This window comes from Oncorhynchus mykiss, chromosome 10 (assembly GCF_057628025.1).
Source record: "Oncorhynchus mykiss isolate SJ-2025 chromosome 10, ASM5762802v1, whole genome shotgun sequence".
NCBI classification, from domain to species: domain Eukaryota; kingdom Metazoa; phylum Chordata; class Actinopteri; order Salmoniformes; family Salmonidae; genus Oncorhynchus; species Oncorhynchus mykiss.
The window spans coordinates 35,627,572-35,647,476 of NC_143031.1; the positions used below are offsets into that span (position 1 = coordinate 35,627,572).

Consider the following 19,905-nt stretch of genomic DNA (forward strand, 5'->3'; position numbering starts at 1 on the left):
TTACAAAAAATATAGAGGAATGGTTAACATCTTCACAGGATAATCAAGAGAGGATGAAGAGAGGGAGTCACAGTACAACAAATTAGCAAGTTGGTCAGTATCACTCACACACTCACCTCCTCATTCATGTACCAGTATAGGCAGGTATCTTTCAGGATGAACCAGTATTTCTTCCACTTCTGGGAGAAGTAGCTTTTAGCATCCTTCTTTTTCCACAGCCAGCCCTCACAGTCCCCCCGCCCCAGGTCTTTACATGAGATACGCCTCTTACTGATGGAGGACAAAGAGTCACCAGCTGTAGGAAGGAGAGAGGAGTATCAATGAAACAACTGTATTGGATGGTCTGCATCAGATTACATGTATGTATGTAGTGTATATTTGAAACTGTACATGCATTGTGGACTGTAGGTTTTGAATAACTCACCTTTACTCTTCTTCCTAGACCTTGAGCGCAGCGAGGATCGTTCAAACATCTACAAAATAACACACAGGAAAATGAGAGATATCAAACCACATTAATCTGTCTCCACTGTGCTCAGACCTCTATATATCTACTCATAATCACAACAAAAAAACACTTACATGGTAGAGGGAGGCGGAGTCAGAGCCAGACGTGGAGACTTCCATCTGGAGGGCTGGGAGGAGGGCGTAGTGGGCGGGGCTGCCCTTGTCACTCTTCTTCCTGCTGCGCCCTGTCAGGTACTCCTCTGGCATGGCCTTGTCCTCACTCTGATTCACATAGCACAGCAGGGAGTTCTCTACGAGAGCAGGGGAGGCCAGCAATTAGATCACTTTGTCTAACACCATTTGATTATATCGGCCTACTATGTGTACATCATTTCTACCTACTGAATATTCATTGTGCTGTCACTTTGTTACTACAAACTTTAAACAACAGCGAAAAACAAGTCCAAAGCCAATTCTAGAGATTGTGTAATGATTGCTTGGAGGAAAAGGGACAGTTGTGTGACTTGTGGACTTAGTCATGTCATTAGGGCCTTGAGGATACAGCGAGACCCCTGATGAACATCCTCCATCTGACTCTTATAGGCTAGTTTTGGGAGCCATGTCATTGGGAAGTGTAATTGATGTTTTGTGTAATCCTGTGGTGTGTCCAGGCATTCGGCTTTAGGGCTCTGAGGCTTTACTCGGTCTTGTCATTCAGACAAATGCCTAGGCTTCACTCTAACCCCATTATTGCAAATCTTGGGAAGAGCCTGGTTACAGTTGCCAAGGCAACGACATACCTTCAAGACCCAAAAGCAAAGAGAGAGAGAGAGAGAGGCAGAGAGTCACTGAGAGAAATGGGTGAGATTGAAAGAGAAAGAGAGTAGGAGGGACTAACAAAGATACACAGAAAGAAGAGACCGGAAAAGAGGGACAGATAGAGAGGAGGATAGCTAATTCAGCATCATATCTATTATGCACTGAGCCCTGCCTGGCTGCTCAGCTTCCTAGTCCCTTGGCTAAGACATCTGAGATGGGGAAGCAGAAAACCCAATTATGAGAGATATCCACCCACTCACCTCTGCTGCTATAGCTCTCTCTTTCTGTCTCCCCTCTCTTTTTATCTCTCCCTTTCTCTCCATCCTGGCCTCCCACTCACCTCTCCTGCTCTCTCTCTTCAGCTTGGCCGGGTCTTCATAGTCTCCCACCCAGTTATATTCCACTGGCATGGAGATGGGCCTAAGCCTGCCTGGAGCACCAGCACAGATAACACACAACATTACAGACCTACCCAGGAAAATCTAAGAGCTACAAACAGCCTATATTAACAATACAGTGACAAACATCACAAACACAGCAGGCATTGTATACAGATGTAGGATCATTAATTTTGCTACAACAGGAAAATAATCCTGCAGCAACAGGAAATGTGAATTATTATGTGTATTACAATTAATGAGCATTTTTGTAGGGGTTGATACATTTTTTGTTAGGGCAAATCAAGTCTGAAATGTTCAAAGTGGAGATTACAAACTTTAGAAGCATTTTTAAAACAGAAATACACTACACGTTTGCATTTCCTGCTTTGCAGGACATTTTTCGCAGCAACAAAAGAGTGATCAAATCTATAGGAAGTGCACCACCCGCATCTCTCATACAAACACACAGCCTTGGACTGGGTCGTAACATATATGGGGGATAGACATCCTACATACAAACAAACAGGCTTGGACTGGGTCATATCATACAGTATATGGGGGACTGACATCCCTCATACAAATATGCGGTTTGGACTGGGTCATACCATAAGTGGGGGTGCAGTCCCTGCGGACAGGTGGAGGCCCGTGGTTCTGGTCGTATTCGTAGCAGTACAGAACAGCATCCTCCTCCACCAGAGGGAAACGTCGGCGACACTCCTGGTCCAGGAAGGAGTTGGGGGACTCAGAGCCCTTGGCCACCGGGATGTCAGTTTGGAGGTCGTCGTCACCTGATAGATTTCCCTTGTCGTCTCTGCAGCACAGATCATGGAGAGAGTCTGTTCGCCTATGGAGCATCGACTGCATTGGTAAACTTCAACAAAGTCATATACTACAAGGCACATAAATCCCCCCACAAAAGGGAATAAACTGACTAAATTCACAGAGTGAAGTAATTACACAGGTAAACCACTACACTTTTTCACTGCAGATAATAACATAAAACATAATCAAAGTACATTATACAGTGACTACACTGTGTAATCCCTCAGGTAAAACATACAGTATAAATAGTGACTACACTGTGTAATCCCTCAGGTAAGGCATACAGTATAAACAGTGCCTACACTGTGTAATCCCTAAAGTAAGGCATACAGTATAAACAGTGACTACACTGTGTAATCCCTCTGGTAAGGCATACAGTATGAACAGTGACTACACTGTGTAATCCCTCTGGTAAGACATACAGTATAAACCGTGACTACACTGTGTAATCCCTCTGGAAAAACATACAGTATAAACAGTGACTACACTTTAATCCCTCTGGTAAAATTTACAGTATAAACAATGACTACACTGTGTAATCCCTAAAGTAAGGCATACAGTATAAACAGTGATTACACTGTGTAATCCCTAAAGTAAGGCATACAGTATAAACAGTGACTACACTGTGTAATCCCTCTGGTAAGGCATACAGTATAATCAGTGACTACACTGTGTTATTCCTCTGGTAAGACATACAGTATGAACAGTGACTACACTGTGTAATCCCTCTGGTAAGACATACAGTATAAACCGTGACTACACTGTGTAATCCCTCTGGAAAAACATACAGTATAAACAGTGACTACACTTTAATCCCTCTGGTAAAATTTACAGTATAAACAGTGACTACACTGTGTAATCCCTAAAGTAAGGCATACAGTATAAACAGTGACTACACTGTGTAATCCCTAAAGTAAGGCATACAGTATAAACAGTGATTACACTGTGTAATCCCTAAAGTAAGGCATACAGTATAAACAGTGACTACACTGTGTAATCCCTAAAGTAAGGCATACAGTATGTCAAAGTGAGGCAGCTTGTGTGTCTACCTGGGGGTGTATGGTTCCTCGGGGGGCGGGGGGATGAAAAGGTCCTGCAGGGCACAGCTGTCCCTCCTGGAAGGGGTGCTCAGGGTACTGGTGGGTGTGACCACACTGCTGCTGGGGCTCTGAGGGATGATGGGCTGTGAGGAGAGAGAAACCTAATCAGTTGCACAACTGAATGCATTCAACTGAAATGTGTATATGTAACCCAACCCCTCTAAATCAGAGAGGTGCGGAGGGATGCCTTAATCGAAATCCACATCTTCGGCGCCTGGGGAACAGTGGGTTAACTGCCTTGCTCAGGGGCAGAATGACAGATTTTTACATTGTCGGCTCTGCGATTCGATAACCTTTCGATTACTGACCCAACGCTCCTACCCGCCAGGCTACCTGCAGCGGGGGAGAGAGGGTGAGTTTTCTGACATACTGCTGTGATGTGTCGTTTCATAATAAATTACGATCAATCAAACCTTTAAAGCTTCAATATGTAGGAAATGCTAGTCTTGTTTCTCGATTGGAGAATGGCTAGAGGCAGGGTTAGGGAAGGGAAAATTGATTTGATCCTTTGCATTTGATGAATTATAAAGCATAAATCAATAACTGAATCTGGATGTATGATGAAATGAGGAGGAGGGTACAGAGAGGAGAAGAGAGGAGGCAGAAAAGAGGTAAAGGAGAAGGGGGAGGAGATGAGAGGGGATTAGGAGGCGGCAGAGCTCTGACGCGCTCCAGTTGGTCAGGGCCCCAGGGGGAGGGAGGGAAACAGCACTTAGCCCAGCGTGGGACTCAGAGGGGGACAGGGATAGAGTCACATATGCCCGTCTCATCTCCACACATACGCTTCCCTCCACGCACCAGTTCAGATACAACACAGATATGAAATAATTGTTTGGGGTAAAATATGACAGACACAGAGACAGACACATTCACAAAAAGTCACTGCTTTAACGAGACCCACAAACATGGAATGCACTCTCCTGCTTGCATACTCACCATGCACAATCAGGCACATACTGTGCACATACAGAAGCTTGCCCTCTCAGTCATTAACCCAAAAGATAGTGGTATACAGTACATAAATCACCTCTCACTAACACACAGGGCTCTATTTTAACAAACCTAACGCAATGGTAAATCTTATCACTGGTGGTAGCGCTATAGGTCCTGGGTGTGTCAGAAATACTTTTGTTATTTTCACAGCAGGAATTATGAGCTCATAGGCTGGCGGGGGTGTGAAAGGGTTTAGATTAATAAACAATTTGTAGGTGCGACGAGAACTTGGCCACTCACTGGTCAAACAATGTGTTCCATGGCTTAATAATTTTTTTATTTCACCTTTATTTAACAAGTTCTCATTTACAGCTGCGACCTGGCCAAGATAAAGCAAAGCAGTGCGACACAAACAACACAGAGTTACACATGGGATAAACAAACATACAGTCAATAACACAACAGAAAAATCTATATACAGTGTGTGCAAATGTAGTAAGATTAGGGAGGTAAGGCAATAAATAGGCCATAGTGGCGAAATAATTACAATTTAGCAATTAACACTGGAGTGATAGATGTGCAGAAGATGATATGCAAGTAGAGATACTGGGGTACAAAGGAGCAAAAATATAAATAACAATATGAGGTAGTTGGGTGGGCTATTTACAGATGGGCTATGTACAGGTGCAATGATCGGTAAACTGCTCTGACAGGTGATGCTTAAAGTTATTGAGGGAGATATAAGTCTCCAGCTTCAGTGATTTTAGCTATTTTTGCTGGAAGGAAAGGCGGCTAAAGAAGGAGTTGGCTTTGGGAGTGACCAGTGAAATATACCTGCTGGAGCGCGTGCTACTGGTGGGCGTTGCTATGGTGACCAGTGAGCTGAGATAAGGCGGAGCTTTACCTAGCAAAGACTTATAGATGACCTGAAGCCATTGGGTTTGGCGACAAAAAAATAAGCGAGGGCCAGCCAACGAGAGCATACAGGTCACAGTGGTGGGTAGTATATGGGGCTTTGGTGACAAAACGGATGGCACTGTGATAGACAACATGCAATTTGCTGAGTAGAGTGTTGGAGGCTATTTTGTAAATGACATCGCCGAAGTCAAGGATCGGTAGGATAGTCAGGGGGTATGTTTAGCAGCATAAGTGAAGGAGGCTTTGTTGCGAAATAGGAAGCCGATTCTAGATTTAATTTTGGATTGGAGATGCTTAATGTGAGTCTGGAAGGAGAGTTTACAGTCTAACCAGACACCTAGGTATTTGTAGTTGTCCACATATTCTAAGTCAGAACCGTCCAGAATAGTGATGCCAGATGGGCGGGCGGGTGCGGGCAGCAATCGGTTGAAGAGCATGCATTTAGCTTTACTTGCATTTAAGAGCAGTTGGAGGCCACGGAAGGAGTGTTGTATGGCATTGAAGCTCGTCTGGAGGTTTGTTAACACAGTGTCCAAAGAAGGGCCAGAGGTATACAGAATGGTGTCGTCTGCGTAGAGGTGGATAAGAGAATCACCAGCAGCAAGAGCGACATCATTGATATATACATAGAAAAGAGTCGGCCCAAGAATTTAACCCTGTGGCACCCCCATAATACCGCATGCGGTTGTCTCAAGTTGTGTAGGTCATTGACGGTCTTTGAGTTGCTGGGGGCACGGAATATTCTCGTCCTAGTCCACTGTGGAATGACACCAACTACGGTTTATTAAATGGCATAAGCTACAGTAACGAGTATAACAAGAGTAAAAAAAACATCCAGTGTTTGCTCAATATGTTCAGAGTGTTAGCAGTCAACATTGTTGTAATTGCCTTAAATATTTACACACCTCAAATATCGCCACTCCTCCCATCTCAGCGCAAGTGAAATGCCACCCTATTCAATATTTACTATAAAGTAACCACTAAAAAGGAGGACCTTCTTGATGCAATTAAAGCCTTTGAGTCTAGGAAAGGGCTGGATGACATACCAATTAAGGTAGTATATCAAACCTTTTTGGTTGTACTCGGAGGACCGTTATTAGCATGTTTTAACCACTCCTATAAAAATGGTAGATTATCAGACACTCAACAAGAAGGTCTGATTTCACTATTACTGAAAGAGGACCCAAGTGGTAAATATAAAGATCCAGTCCATTTAACAAATTGGAGGTCCCTTATACTTCAGTGTTGTGATACAAAAATTCTAGCAAAATGCAAAGCGCATAGAATTAAAAAGGTACTGTCAGATATTATTATACATTATAATCCTATTAATCCAGTTTTCTTTAACATAAACAATACATTGGAGATAGTATACAGTGCTTCTTCCATGTAAGAATGATCGAGGCCACTGTGTTCTTTGGGATCATCAATGCTGCAGAAATGTTTTGGTACCCTTCCCCAGATATGTGCCTCGACACAATCCTGTCTCGGAGCTCTACGGAAAATTCCTTTGACCTCATGGCTTGGTTTTTGCTTTGACATGCACTGTCAACTGTGGGACCTCACATAGACAGGAGTGTGCCTTTCCAAATCATGTCAAAGTAATTTAATTTACCACATGTGGACTCCAGACAAGTTTTAGAAACATCTCAACGATGATCAATGGAAACTGGATGCAGAGGGTCTGAATACTTATAAGGTATTTCCTTTTAAAATTATTTTTATACATTTGTCATTATGGGGTATTGTGTGTAGATTGATGTGACTACAATTTACTGTAATCCATTTTAGAATAAGGCTGTAACGTATCCAAATGTGGAAAAGGGGAAGGGTTCTGAATACTTTCCGAATGCACTGTAAATACTGGAAACAATAGAACACTATGCCAAGTCTGGGAAACCAGGCCTGGTATTCATAGCTGACTTTGAAAAGGCTTTTGATAAAGTGTCCTATATTACATATATGATCTAAAAACAAAATGAAACTTTTACATTACCGTGTCGTTTACCAATAAAATGGTCTGAATGGGAAGTGGACATACTCTGTATTCATATCCCGAAAGAAAGAAATGTTCTCACTACAATACATTTTAATAGAAAGTTAGCAAAAAATAAATAAGATCTTGTTACCGTGGAAAGGAAAATATCTGTCTATTTAGAAAAATCACCCCGAGTCATATCCCAGTTAACCTATTTGCTTATGGCCCTGCCTACACCTAACGACTTGTTTTTCAGTTATATGAGCAAAAAATATTCAATTTTATTTGGAACGGCAAGACAGACAAAATTAAACGGGCCAATTTATATAATTAATCTGAATTCGGAGGGCAGAAATGATTAAATATTAAAGTATTAGACCTCTCACTAAAGGCTTCAGTCATGCAAAAGCTATACTTAAATCCGAACTGGTTCACTAGCAGATTAGTAAATATGGCTCACTCCGTGTTCAAGAATGGCCTTTTCCCCTTTATTCAGATTACAACCTCTCACTTTCACATTATTTGAAAACGAAATAATCTCCTAAATATTGCTATTTTTAAAACAAACCAAAGAAAGTTGGTTGCAATTTCAGTTTAATCCACCAGAAAAGACAGAACAAATATTACAACAAATATTTTGGTTAAACTCAAATACACTAATTGATAAAAAAAGCATTATTTTTGGAGGAACATTTTTTTAAACGGTATAATCTTTGTAAATTATATCATAAATAGCACTATTCGAGTTATGTCACACATGCAGCTAACAAAAATATATCTAAATGTCTGCTCTATCCAAAATGTCAACCAACTAATTGCAGCAATACCGCAAAAATGAAAGAGGCAAGATGAAGGGGGAGAAAGTGAGGAACTTGTCTGTCAGCCCTGCATTAAAGACCAAAATTTGTTAAAGAAAATTGTGATGAATAAAATAGTATAAGAATCAAAACATTTACAGCTGTGCCATACAGATTCAAAAATAGTTGGGAAGAGATTTTCGATGTACCGATTCCATGGCACTGATACACAAAATAATGCCAGATTTAAAACATAGAGTTTTTAAAATTTAAATGATTATTCAAAATTCTTGAAACCAATGGTATGTTATATACAGTGCATTCGGAAAGTATTCAGACCCTTTGACTTTTTCTATATGTTATTACGTCACTGCCTTAATCTAGAATGGATAAAAAAATATATGTGTATATATATATATATATATATATATATATATATATATATATATATATATATATATATATATATATATATACAGTGCCTTGCGAAAGTATTCGGCCCCCTTGAACTTTGCGACCTTTTGCCACATTTCAGGCTTCAAACATAAAGATATAAAACTGTATTTTTTTGTGAAGAATCAACAACACTTGGGACACAATCGTGAAGTGGAACGACATTTATTGGATATTTCAAACTTTTTTAACAAATCAAAAACTGAAAAATTGGGCGTGCAAAATGATTCAGCCCCCTTAAGTTAGTACTTTGTAGCGCCACCTTTTGCTGTGATTACAGCTGTAAGTCGCTTGGGGTATGTCTCTATCAGTTTTGCACATCGAGAGACTGACATTTTCTCCCATTCCTCCTTGCAAAACAGCTCGAGCTCAGTGAGGTTGGATGGAGAGCATTTGTGAACAGCAGTTTTCAGTTCTTTCCACAGATTCTCGATTGGATTCAGGTCTGGACTTTGACTTGGCCATTCTAACACCTGGATATGTTTATTTTTGAACCATTCCATTGTAGATTTTGCTTTATGTTTTGGATCATTGTCTTGTTGGAAGACAAATCTCTGTCCCAGTCTCAGGTCTTTTGCAGACTCCATCAGGTTTTCTTCCAGAATGGTCCTGTATTTGGCTCTATCCATCTTCCCATCAATTTTAACCATCTTCCCTGTCCCTGCTGAAGAAAAGCAGGCCCAAACCACGATGCTGCCACCACCATGTTTGACAGTGGGGATGGTGTGTTCAGCTGTGTTGCTTTTACGCCAAACATAACGTTTTGCATTGTTGCCAAAAAGTTAAATTTTGGTTTCATCTGACCAGAGCACCTTCTTCCACGTTTGGTGTGTCTCCCAGGTGGCTTGTGGCAAACTTTAAACAACACTTTTTATGGATATCTTTAAGAAATGGCTTTCTTCTTGCCACTCTTCCATAAAGGCCAGATTTGTGCAATACACGACTGATTGTTGTCCTATGGACAGAGTCTCCCACCTCAGCTGTAGATCTCTGCAGTTCATCCAGAGTGATCATGGGCCTCTTGGGTGCATCTCTGATCAGTCTTCTCCTTGTATGAGCTGAAAGTTTAGAGGGACGGCCAGGTCTTGGTAGATTTGCAGTGGTCTGATACTCCTTCCATTTCAATATTATCGCTTGCACAGTGCTCCTTGGGATGTTTAAAGCTTGGGAAATCTTTTTGTATCCAAATCCGGCTTTAAACTTCTTCACAACAGTATCTCGGACCTGCCTGGTGTGTTCCTTGTTCTTCATGATGCTCTCTGCGCTTTTAACGGACCTCTGAGACTATCACAGTGCAGGTGCATTTATACGGAGACTTGATTACATACAGGTGGATTGTATTTATCATCATTAGTCATTTAGGTCAACATTAGATCATTCAGAGATCCTCACTGAACTTCTGGAGAGAGTTTGCTGCACTGAAAGTAAAGGGGCTGAATAATTTTGCACGCCCAATTTTTCAGTTTTTGATTTGTTAAAAAAGTTTGAAATATCCAATAAATGTCGTTCCACTTCATGATTGTGTCCCACTTGTTGTTGATTCTTCACAAAAAAATACAGTTTTATATCTTTAGGTTTGAAGCCTGAAATGTGGCAAAAGGTCGCAAAGTTCAAGGGGGCCGAATACTTTCGCAAGGCACTGTATATATATCAATCTACACACAATACCCCATAATGACAAAGTGAAGACAGGTTTTTAGAAATGTTTGCAAATGTATTAAATATTTAAAAAAAAACAGAAATACCTTATTTAATTGAGTATTTAGACCCTTTGCTATGAGACTCAAAATTGAGCTCAGGTGCATCCTGTTACCACTGATCATCCTTGAGATGTTTCGAACAACTTGATTGGAATCCACCTGTGGTAAATTCAATTGATTGGACATGATTTGGAAAGGCACACACCTGTCTATATAAGGTCCACAGCTGACAGTGCATCGGGGGAGATGGGCCTTGGTCAGAGAGGTGACCAAGAACCCAATGGTCACTCTGACAGAGCAACAGAGTTCCTCTGTGGAGATGGGAGAACCTTCCAGAAGGACAACCATCTCTGCAGCGCTCCACCAATCAGGTAGAGTGGCCAGACGGAAGCCACTCTTCAGTAAAAGACACATGATAGCCCGCTTGGAGTTTGCCAAAAGGCACCTAAAGTACTCTCAGACCATGAGAAACATGATTCTCTGGTCTGATGAAAACAAGATTGAACTCTTTGGCCTGAATACCAAGTGTCACGTCTGGAGGAAACCTGGCACCATCCCTACGGTGAAGCATGGTGGTGGCAGCATCATTCTGGGGGGGGGGGGGGTGTTTTTCAGCAGCAGGGACTAGTCAGGATCAAGGGATAGATGAAAGGAGCAAAGTACAGAGAGATCTTTGATGAAAACCTGCTCCAGAGCACTCAGGACCTCAGACTGGGGTGAGGGTCACCTTCCAACGGGACAACGACCCTAAGAACACAGCCAACACAACGCAGGAGTAGCTTCCGGACAAGTCTCTGAATATCCTTGAGTGGCCCAGCCAGAACCCGGACTTGAATCCGATCGAACATCTCTGGAGAGACCTGAAAATAGCTGTGCAGTGACGCTCTGCATACACCTGACAGAGCTTGAGAGGATCTGCAGACAATAATGGGAGAAACTCCCCAAATACAGATGTGCCAAGCTTGTAGCGTCGTACCCAAGAAGACTCCAGGCTGTAAACGCTGCCATAGGTGCTTCAACAAAGTACTGAGTAAAGGGTCTGAATGCTTATGTAAATGTAATATTTCATTATTTTTTTTATAATATATTTTTTTTGCAAAAATTTCTAAAGAACAGTTTTTGATTATTATGGGGTATTGTGTGTAGATTGACGAGGGGAAAAATATATGGGAAATTGGAAATGATTGGAAATGATGCAGACAATTACATTGATAGAAGCCACAATCTATCTGCAATACTAAAGCTGATCTAATTTAAAAAAATAATAATAATAATAATAAAGAACCACTATTAAGGGAATGGTTTGTGATTTCACACCCATTCATCAGTTGTGTGGAGGTTGAAAGTGAATGTGTTGTCATACTTGCAGGGCTAAGGGTTTCCATCTCATGTTCTTCAGCAGTGCTGGGGTGGATGTCAGCGTGCTCTGTGGTCGCTTCTTCAGAGTCAGCATAACACCCCCGGGGTCCCCACGCAGAGAATTCACCAAGTTCTTCAACTGCCAGCCCACCTAGCGCCACAAGCCAATACACACACACACACACACACACACACACACACACACACACACACACACACAAATATAACACACACACACACACACACAAATATAATGAAAAACACATAGGGCAACATTTCGCACAAACATAGTAGTAATCATAGGGTAGTCCTATAACAGTATGTAAACGTAAGATAAATGGGGATGGACAAGGGAGATAATATAAAAAATATACAAAATTCATGACCTTCACCAGAGCTCGCTCTCAGCCAGAGATGGTTAGCATGTTATAAATGTTTTCTGTAGGATATTACAAAATCAATGTCAAAATGTAGTTTTCTTTATCAATTATCAATGACATAGAATGAATCATTAGATTGGACTTTACAATATTATAACCTTAATATTTCTTGTGTTTGACAGTGTTGATGAAATAAGAATGTTAATTTGCGGTGACCGTTGCTAGTTTAGATTGTGCAACTCTTGGTTGTATCTCTTCCATATTAGGCATTGTGTGGTGGTACCATTTGGATGTGTTTCCAAATGGTTGAACCAATCAAAATCAACTTGATATCATTTTCACCTCCAGATCCTTGGCTTTCATTGCCTAAAATGATGATCACTCTACGTTGAGAGGGGCCATTTCTATGCCGATTTAAAGGGAAAGACTCAGAAATACACTACGAAAACTGGAACAGATTGTCTTTCGCAAAGGGTGGATATTGAAATTCAATCTCTTAGCTTTGTAAATAAATATATATTTAATCTAATTTTAAGTATTGTTTTCAGCAGATTTCATTTAGAAAAAGCCCATGTTTTCACTCATGAACCTGCAGCCACTAGTTAGCTTGTCAGTTGAGTTTCGAAGTTAGCGCCGTTCTGCCACGGAGCAGCGCCACAGAATTCTATTGAGCAGTGACCGCTTTTTTTATCATACAGTGATGACATTCCATTCACTCTAAACATGCTAAATTCTCAGAGTAAATTGTCTGTAACGTTTGAACCATATACAGTGTAGTAGAGACATGAGGTTTGGATTATTGTTTTTCTGATGAAATTCTATATTGACTGGACTTTTCTTTTTATGCAGTCAGATGAACACTCCAAACAGCCTACCCCGACCGATCAGAGGTAGCCGCATGGTCCTAAAGCACACCGTCACATTCCTATGATAAAACTGGGGTTGACAAAAATGCAATTTCAGAATGTGGGGGGGGGGGGGGGGTGTCCTAACCGTCCCCGGTGAAAGTTGCACCCGTTTGTATTAACCTTGAATGAATTAATCCTTTCATGGGTGAACATCTTAAATGTTGTATTGACTACTACTGCTATCTTGGCCAGGTCACCCTGGAAAAAAAGAACCTGCTTCTCAATGCGTTTCTTCCTGGTTAAAGAAAGGTATCATTTTTTTTTTTAAAGGTTAGAAAATAGAGAGAGACGCACCACTGTCTGATGATTGACCTGGATGACTTCATCGCCTGCATGAATTTTCTTACAGCGGTCAGCCAGAGACTGATGGAGAGGAAGAGACACATCACACAGCTATAAAAACACTGATGGGCCTGATGCTGTTCACTGTCATTTAGGAGATTCACTGTGACACCGCCTTGAGTGACACATCTCCCTCTGACTGAGCATGATCGATACTCACTCCCTCTGTAGTTCCAGTGATGACATGCAGGCCATCATATGTTGATTTGATGTACATGCCCTATAGAGATACAGAGAGAGGTAGCTTAGAGCCATAGCCTGGTAATAGTTTGCACATCCATATACAGTACATTACAAACACAAACACATAAATGCATACAGTACAAAATTACAAAAAACATCCATGAATCTATATTGTACATATTCAATCGGACACTGTCACTCAGAGAGGCAAACAGACAAACATACTCAAATGTTCAAGCCTTTCCTCAGGGGGGCTGTAAGTGCATAACAAACAGACACACAGAAACGCACACGCGCGCATACACACACACACATTCAGTGCATCTCAGTCTGAGTGAGAAGAGAGTAAGAGGTTTATTTTTGACCCACTCTGCCCACTCCTCTGTTCAGGTTCAATTGACAGTCCTGTATGTGAAAAGCTCTGTTGCCTTCTGTGTGCTCTGTGGCCCTATGAGGGCTCTGTGCATTTGTGTGTGTGGGTGGGGTGGAAGTTTACAGCCCCACGCAGGACAGACATATCAACAGTTGCAGTCAGAAGTTTACATACACCTTAGCCAAATACATTTAAACTCAGTTTTTCACAATTCCTGACTTTAAATCCTACAAAAATTCTCTGTCTTAGGTCAGTTAGGATCACCACTTTATTTTATAGAAAGTGAAATGTCAGAATAATAGTAAAGATAATTATTTATTTCACCTTTTATTTCTTTCATCACATTCCCAGTAGGTCAGAAGTTTACATACACTCAATTAGTATTTGGTTGCATTGCCTTTAAATTGTTTAATTTGGGTCAAACGTTTCGGGTAGCCTTCCACAAGCTTCCCACAATAACTTGGGTGACCCATTCCTCCTGACAGAGCTGCTGTAACTGAATTAGGTTTGTAGGCCTCCTTGCTCGCACACGCTTTTTCAGTTCTGCCCACAAATTTTCTATGGGATTGAGGTCAGGGCTTTGCGATGGCCACCCCAATACCTTGACTTTGTTGTCCTTAAGCCATTTTGCCACAACTTTGGAAGTATTCATGAGGTCATTGTTCATTTGGAAGACCCAACCAAGCTTTAACTTCGTGACTGATGTCTTGAGATGTTGCATCAATATATACACATAATTTTCATTCCTCATGACGCCATCTATTTTGTGAAGTGCACCAGTCCCTCTTGAGGCAAAGCACCCCCACAACATGATGCTGCCACCCCCATGCTTCACGGTTGGGATGGTGTTCTTCAGCTTGCAAGCCTCCCATTTTTCCTCCAAACATAACGATGGTCATTATGGCCAAATAGTTCTATTTTTGTTTCATCAGACCACAGGACATTTCTCCAAAAAGTACAATCAGTTGCAAACCATAGTCTGGCTTTTTTTATGGCAGTTTTGGAGCAGTGGCTTCTTCCTTGCAGGGCGGCCTTTCAGGTTATGTCAGTATAGGACTCGTTTTACTGTGGATATATGTCACGTTCTGACCTTAGTTCTTTTGTTATGTCTTTGTTTTAGTATGGTCAGGGCGTGAGTTGGGTGGGTAGTCTATGTCCATTTTTCTATGTTGCGTTTATGTGTTTGGCCTGGTATGGTTCTCAATCAGAGGCAGGTGTCGATCGCTGTCTCTGTTTGAGAATCATACTTAGGTAGCCTTTTCCCACCTGTGTTTTGTGGGTGATTGTTTTCTGTTGAGTGTTTGTATCTGCACCAGACAGAACTGTTTCGGTTTTGTTCGTTCACTTTGTTGTTTTTGTTCAGTGTTCTATTACTTTATTAAAAATATGGACACTTACCACGCTGCGCATTGGTCCTCACCTTCTTCCATCGCCAACGGCCGTTACAGAATCACCCACCAAAAAAGGACCAAGCAGCGTGGTATCGGGCAGCAGCAGAAATCTCTGGACTCATGAACATGGGAGGAGATTCTGGACGGAGAAGGACCCTGGGCACAGGCTGGGGAATATCGCCGCCCCAAGGCAGAGCTGGAGGCAGTGAAAGCTGAGCGGCGGTGGTATGAGGAGGCAGCACGGCAGCGCGGCTGGGACGAGAGGCATCCCCAAAACTTTCTTGGGGGGGGCACACGGGGAGTGTGGCTAAGTCAGGTAGGAGACCTGAGCCAACTCCTCGTGCTTACCGTGGAGAGAGGTGGACCGGGCAGGCACCGTGTTATGCCGTGAGGCGCATGGTGTCCCCGGTGCGCAGGCATATCCCGGTGCGTTACATTGCAGCGCCTCGTATCGGCCGAGCCAAGTACCATGAAGCCGGCTCAGCGCATCTGGTCTCCAGTGCGTCTCCTCGGGCCAGGGTACATGGCACCTACTCACGGTGTCCCCGTTCGCCAGCACAGCCCAGTAAGGTCTGTTCCACCTCGCTGCACTGACCTGGCAACGGGGAGTATCCAGCCAGGTAGGGTTGTGCAGGCTCGGTGCTCGAGACCCCCAGTGCGCCTCCACGGCCCGGTCTATCCTGTGCCTCCTCCAAGCATCAGGCCGGTGGCAGCCCCACGCACCAGGCTGTCTCTCCGTGTCCTTCCTCCAGGTGCTCCCTCCTGTCCAGCGCTGCCAGAGTCTCCCGTCTGTCCTGAGCTGCCAGAGTCTCCCGTCTGTCCTGAGCTGCCAGAGTCTCCCGTCTGTCCTGAGCGGCCAGAGTCTCCCGTCCGTCCTGAGCTGCCAGAGTCACCCGTCTGTCCTGAGCTGCCAGAGTCTTGCGTCTGTCCTGAGAGGCCAGAGTCTCCCGTCTGTCCTGAGCGGCCAGAGTCTCCCGTCTGTCCTGAGCGGCCAGAGTCTCCCGTCTGTCCTGGGCGGCCAGAGTCTCCCGTCTGTCCTGAGCGGCCAGAGTCTCCCGTCTGTCCTGAGCGGCCAGAGTCTCCCGTCTGTCCTGAGCTGCCAGAGTCGCCCGTCTGTCCTGAGCTGCCAGAGTCGCCCGTCTGTCCTGAGCGGCCAGAGTCGCCCGTTTGTCCTGAGCTGCCAGAGTCGCCCGTCTGTCCTGAGCTGCCAGAGCCGCCCGTCATTCAGGAGCTGCCACAGTCGCCCGTCAGTCAGGAGCTGCCAGAGCCGTCCGTCAGTCAGGAGCTGCCAGAGCCGCCCGCCAGTCAGGAGCTGCCAGAGCCGTCCATCAGTCAGGAGCTGCCAGAGCCCCCCTTCACTCCGGTGCTGCCGGAATCGCCACCGCGGACAGACGCCCACCCAGACCCTCCCCTATAGGTTCAGGTTTTGTGGCCGGAGTCCGCATCTTTGGGGGGGGCCAACGGCCGTTACAATATACATACTTTTGTACCTGTTTCCTCCGGCATCTTCACAAGGTCCTTTGCTGTTGTTCTGGGATTGATTTTCACTTTTCGCACCAAAGTACGTTCATATCTAGGAGACAGAATGCGTCTCCTTCCTGAGCGGTATGAAGGCTGCGTGGTCCCATGGTGTTTATACTTGCGTACTATTGTTTGTACAGATGAAAGAGGTACCTGGTCTACAATTATTTTTCTGAGGTCTTGGCTGATTTCTTTAGATTTTCCCATGACATCAAGCAAAGAGGCACTGGGTATGAAGGTAGGCCTTGAAATACAACCACAAGTACACTTCAAATTGACTCAAATTATGTCAATTAGCCTATCAGAAGCTTCTAAAGCCATGACATCATCTTCTGGAATTTTCCAAGCTGTTTAAAGGCACAGTCAACTTAGTGTATGTAAACTTCTGACCCACTGCAATTGTGATAAGGTGAAGTATAAGTGAAATAATCTGTAAACAATTGTTGTAAAAATTACTTGTGTCATGCACAAAGTAGATGTCCTAACCGACTTGCCAAACTATAGTTTGTTAACAAGAAATGTGTGGAGTGGTTGAAAAAACGAGTTTTAATGACTCCAACTTAAGTGTATGTAAACTTCCGACTTCAACTGTAAGTGCAAGTTAGGGCAAACATGCAGGTTTTAGATAACGGTTTATATCCACATACTGTACTGTACAGGACAAATATACTAAGTAAATACATAGTAGTTACTCTCCAAAATCTATTACCCAGAAGAGTGATCTGTCACCCAGAAGGAGTGCATGTGTTGTAGTTGTGTTAGAGAAAGAGAGAAGGTAAGTAAAAGGTACAAGACCTTCTAGTCTGTACGTCTGAGTATCTGGGGAGTCTTACCAGTCCCTCAGTGGACTTGATGTTGGCCAGCTGAACCACCTCCAAATGGGCTGACTGGGACACCATCGGGTCAGAGGACAGGGAGATGATGTGATCACATACTCCAGATAGAGTCTTACACTGTAGACAGAAAGGATGGAGAGTAGGGAAAGAGAGAAAACAGGGATTTTAGATGGATTAGGGATGAGTCGCCAGACAGTAACTGAGTTATGGGGACTTTAATTATGTTTGGATGCATTGAAAGGAATGGAAATAAGTGGGCCCACTCACCACATGCAGAATCTTATTTTCTGTCTCATACACAGAACAGTCCTGCCAAACAGAGGGAGATGGAGAGGCAGAGGTTACCACAGGACAACGTGTCAGAGAAGTGCTTATTCCAGTTATAACAAGGTGGCAATATGAAAAGAACAGAGAAGTTCAGCACTGATGCCCCACTCTCACACAAACACACACAAACAGTCCGCTACGAGTCACTCTGCCTTGTCAGGGGCATGTGTCCCCTCTCTCCACTCCTTCTCTCTCTCTACAGACAATATCTCCTGGCCATCAGATAGACTCCATAGACAGCCACACATGGATGAAACCTCTGCTGCTCTACCTGCTGCTCTTTGTAAACACCTCTGCAGCCTTGGACCAGGCCCTCTTGTAGAGCCTGTACCCGAGCCAATCCCTGCAGGACCAGGCCTGAACTCACCCTCCCTCCCTCCCTGCAGCCCTCCTCCTACAGTACGTTGTCCTGCTCTAGTGAAGACGGATGCCTCTATACAGTCACAGCCTTCCCCTATTTATATCTATTGGAACAGTTCAGTTCTGCTCCCGCAGTAGGAATTAGAGCAACACAGAGAAACCCTTCCACATCCTCCCAGCGTACACACATACTGTATGGTAGGCAGGCAGGCTGTCATGCTCTTTACAAAAGGAAAGGCTCCATTTGAGTAGCCAGAGGCTGTCTTTGCTCAGTTGGCATGATGACACATACAGTTATTTCCAATAGCAGAGCAGAGAACACAGGTCCTGTGTTGACTAACTCCATTTAAAAAGACCTTTGAGACATGTTTGTTACAACAGTGGTTAATGCTAGCTAGTGGTACAGCTGTATATGGGATTGTGTTTGATGGCTTGCCTGCTGTACAATCGTGGTGAGCTCTAGACACAGCTGAATCACATTGTTTCTTGTCATGGAGTAGTCTGCCACTGCTGCGAACGGAGACCTGAAAAAGAAGTAGCACCTGGAATGAACCATTAGATCATTCTTCATTCTGATCCCTTTGAGTGGACAATGCATGTGGGTGAGTATGAAGTGTGTCTCGTGTGCCATATTATATATGACAATGACCGTTATCTATGAAGCCGGTGTTGTTCAGTTCTTCAACTAGAGTGCAAGTCTAGGGAATCAAACTAATAATGCAGCTTTCATACAAGTTTGCCTACTGCATATGATAGTCTTAATACACCCACCCACACGCCGGTCCACACACACAAACACACACACATACACACTGTCTGGCAGCAACTCACAGAGGACCTGAGGAGGATACACAGCAGCTCTTAACAGCTCTCATGGCCAACCTCTCAAAAACAACCCTTACATAAAGGCTTTACTCATCCTTTGTTCGTCAGCTGATTGCTCATGGAGATTATGTAAGGACATAGACTTTTGAGTGGTCGAAAACAGACCCTGTCTGTCTGCTACCCAGTGAGCCATCGCTGACCCTTGACCTCTGAATTAATTATGGGTAAATGTTCATATGACACCCTATGGGTCTGGACCAGTGGCGACTCGTCATTTAGGTCAGGTGTGGCAAAAAAAAAAATGGGGGGCTTGCCTGTTTTGCTTGTTATTTTCGCATTTACATGTCACATATCAGTTTGCAAACAATGTAAATAAACAAAAATGTAACTGAGTTAATAAAGCTGCATACATTTTCTTGAGTAAGGCAGCTCCAAAAATGCAGGTGTTTCAGCTTAGCTCAGTGCTTTCTGTGGTGGTGGGGGTAGCCAGCATGATTGGCTCAGTTTTCTGTCATTCATGGTACAGTACGTCACCCCCAATTCTATGGTTAGAGCTCGGAAATTTTAGCCCCTTGGTTTCTGCTATAGAGTTATATTAGAAGTGCCCATCCAAGAAGGCAAAAGATCATTGGCCACAGATAGAATGACATCAAATCACGTTATATCTACAATAACTTTGATTGGACTTTCAAAGTCTTAGCTAGCAGTTATTATCATGAATCAAGTCGACAATCTACTGGCAAATTATTTTTA

The 19,905-nt window shown here is 43.3% G+C and overlaps 1 protein-coding gene across 4 annotated transcripts in view; it reads right to left on the minus strand.

Moving 5' to 3' along the window:
* LOC110533736 (connector enhancer of kinase suppressor of ras 2) overlaps positions 1 to 19,905 on the minus strand; it is a 53,050-nt gene that overhangs the window by 14,986 nt on the left and 18,159 nt on the right. The window contains exons 4-15 of one of the 4 annotated variants that reach the window (XM_021618221.3): positions 18,764 to 18,869; positions 17,908 to 17,949; positions 17,638 to 17,757; positions 13,497 to 13,556; positions 13,289 to 13,357; positions 11,711 to 11,857; positions 3,518 to 3,651; positions 2,252 to 2,457; positions 1,607 to 1,696; positions 583 to 758; positions 425 to 473; positions 117 to 295 (exon numbers count right to left, since the gene is read on the minus strand). In XM_021618221.3, coding sequence (XP_021473896.3) covers positions 117 to 295; positions 425 to 473; positions 583 to 758; positions 1,607 to 1,696; positions 2,252 to 2,457; positions 3,518 to 3,651; positions 11,711 to 11,857; positions 13,289 to 13,357; positions 13,497 to 13,556; positions 17,638 to 17,757; positions 17,908 to 17,949; positions 18,764 to 18,869 — 1,378 coding nt within the window. Of the gene's footprint in view, positions 1 to 116; positions 296 to 424; positions 474 to 582; positions 759 to 1,606; positions 1,697 to 2,251; positions 2,491 to 3,517; positions 3,652 to 11,710; positions 11,858 to 13,288; positions 13,358 to 13,496; positions 13,557 to 17,637; positions 17,758 to 17,907; positions 18,322 to 18,763; positions 18,870 to 19,905 lie in introns of those variants that run through there. The other 3 variants (XM_021618219.3, XM_021618225.3, XM_090186471.1) reach the window with 3 other exon arrangements.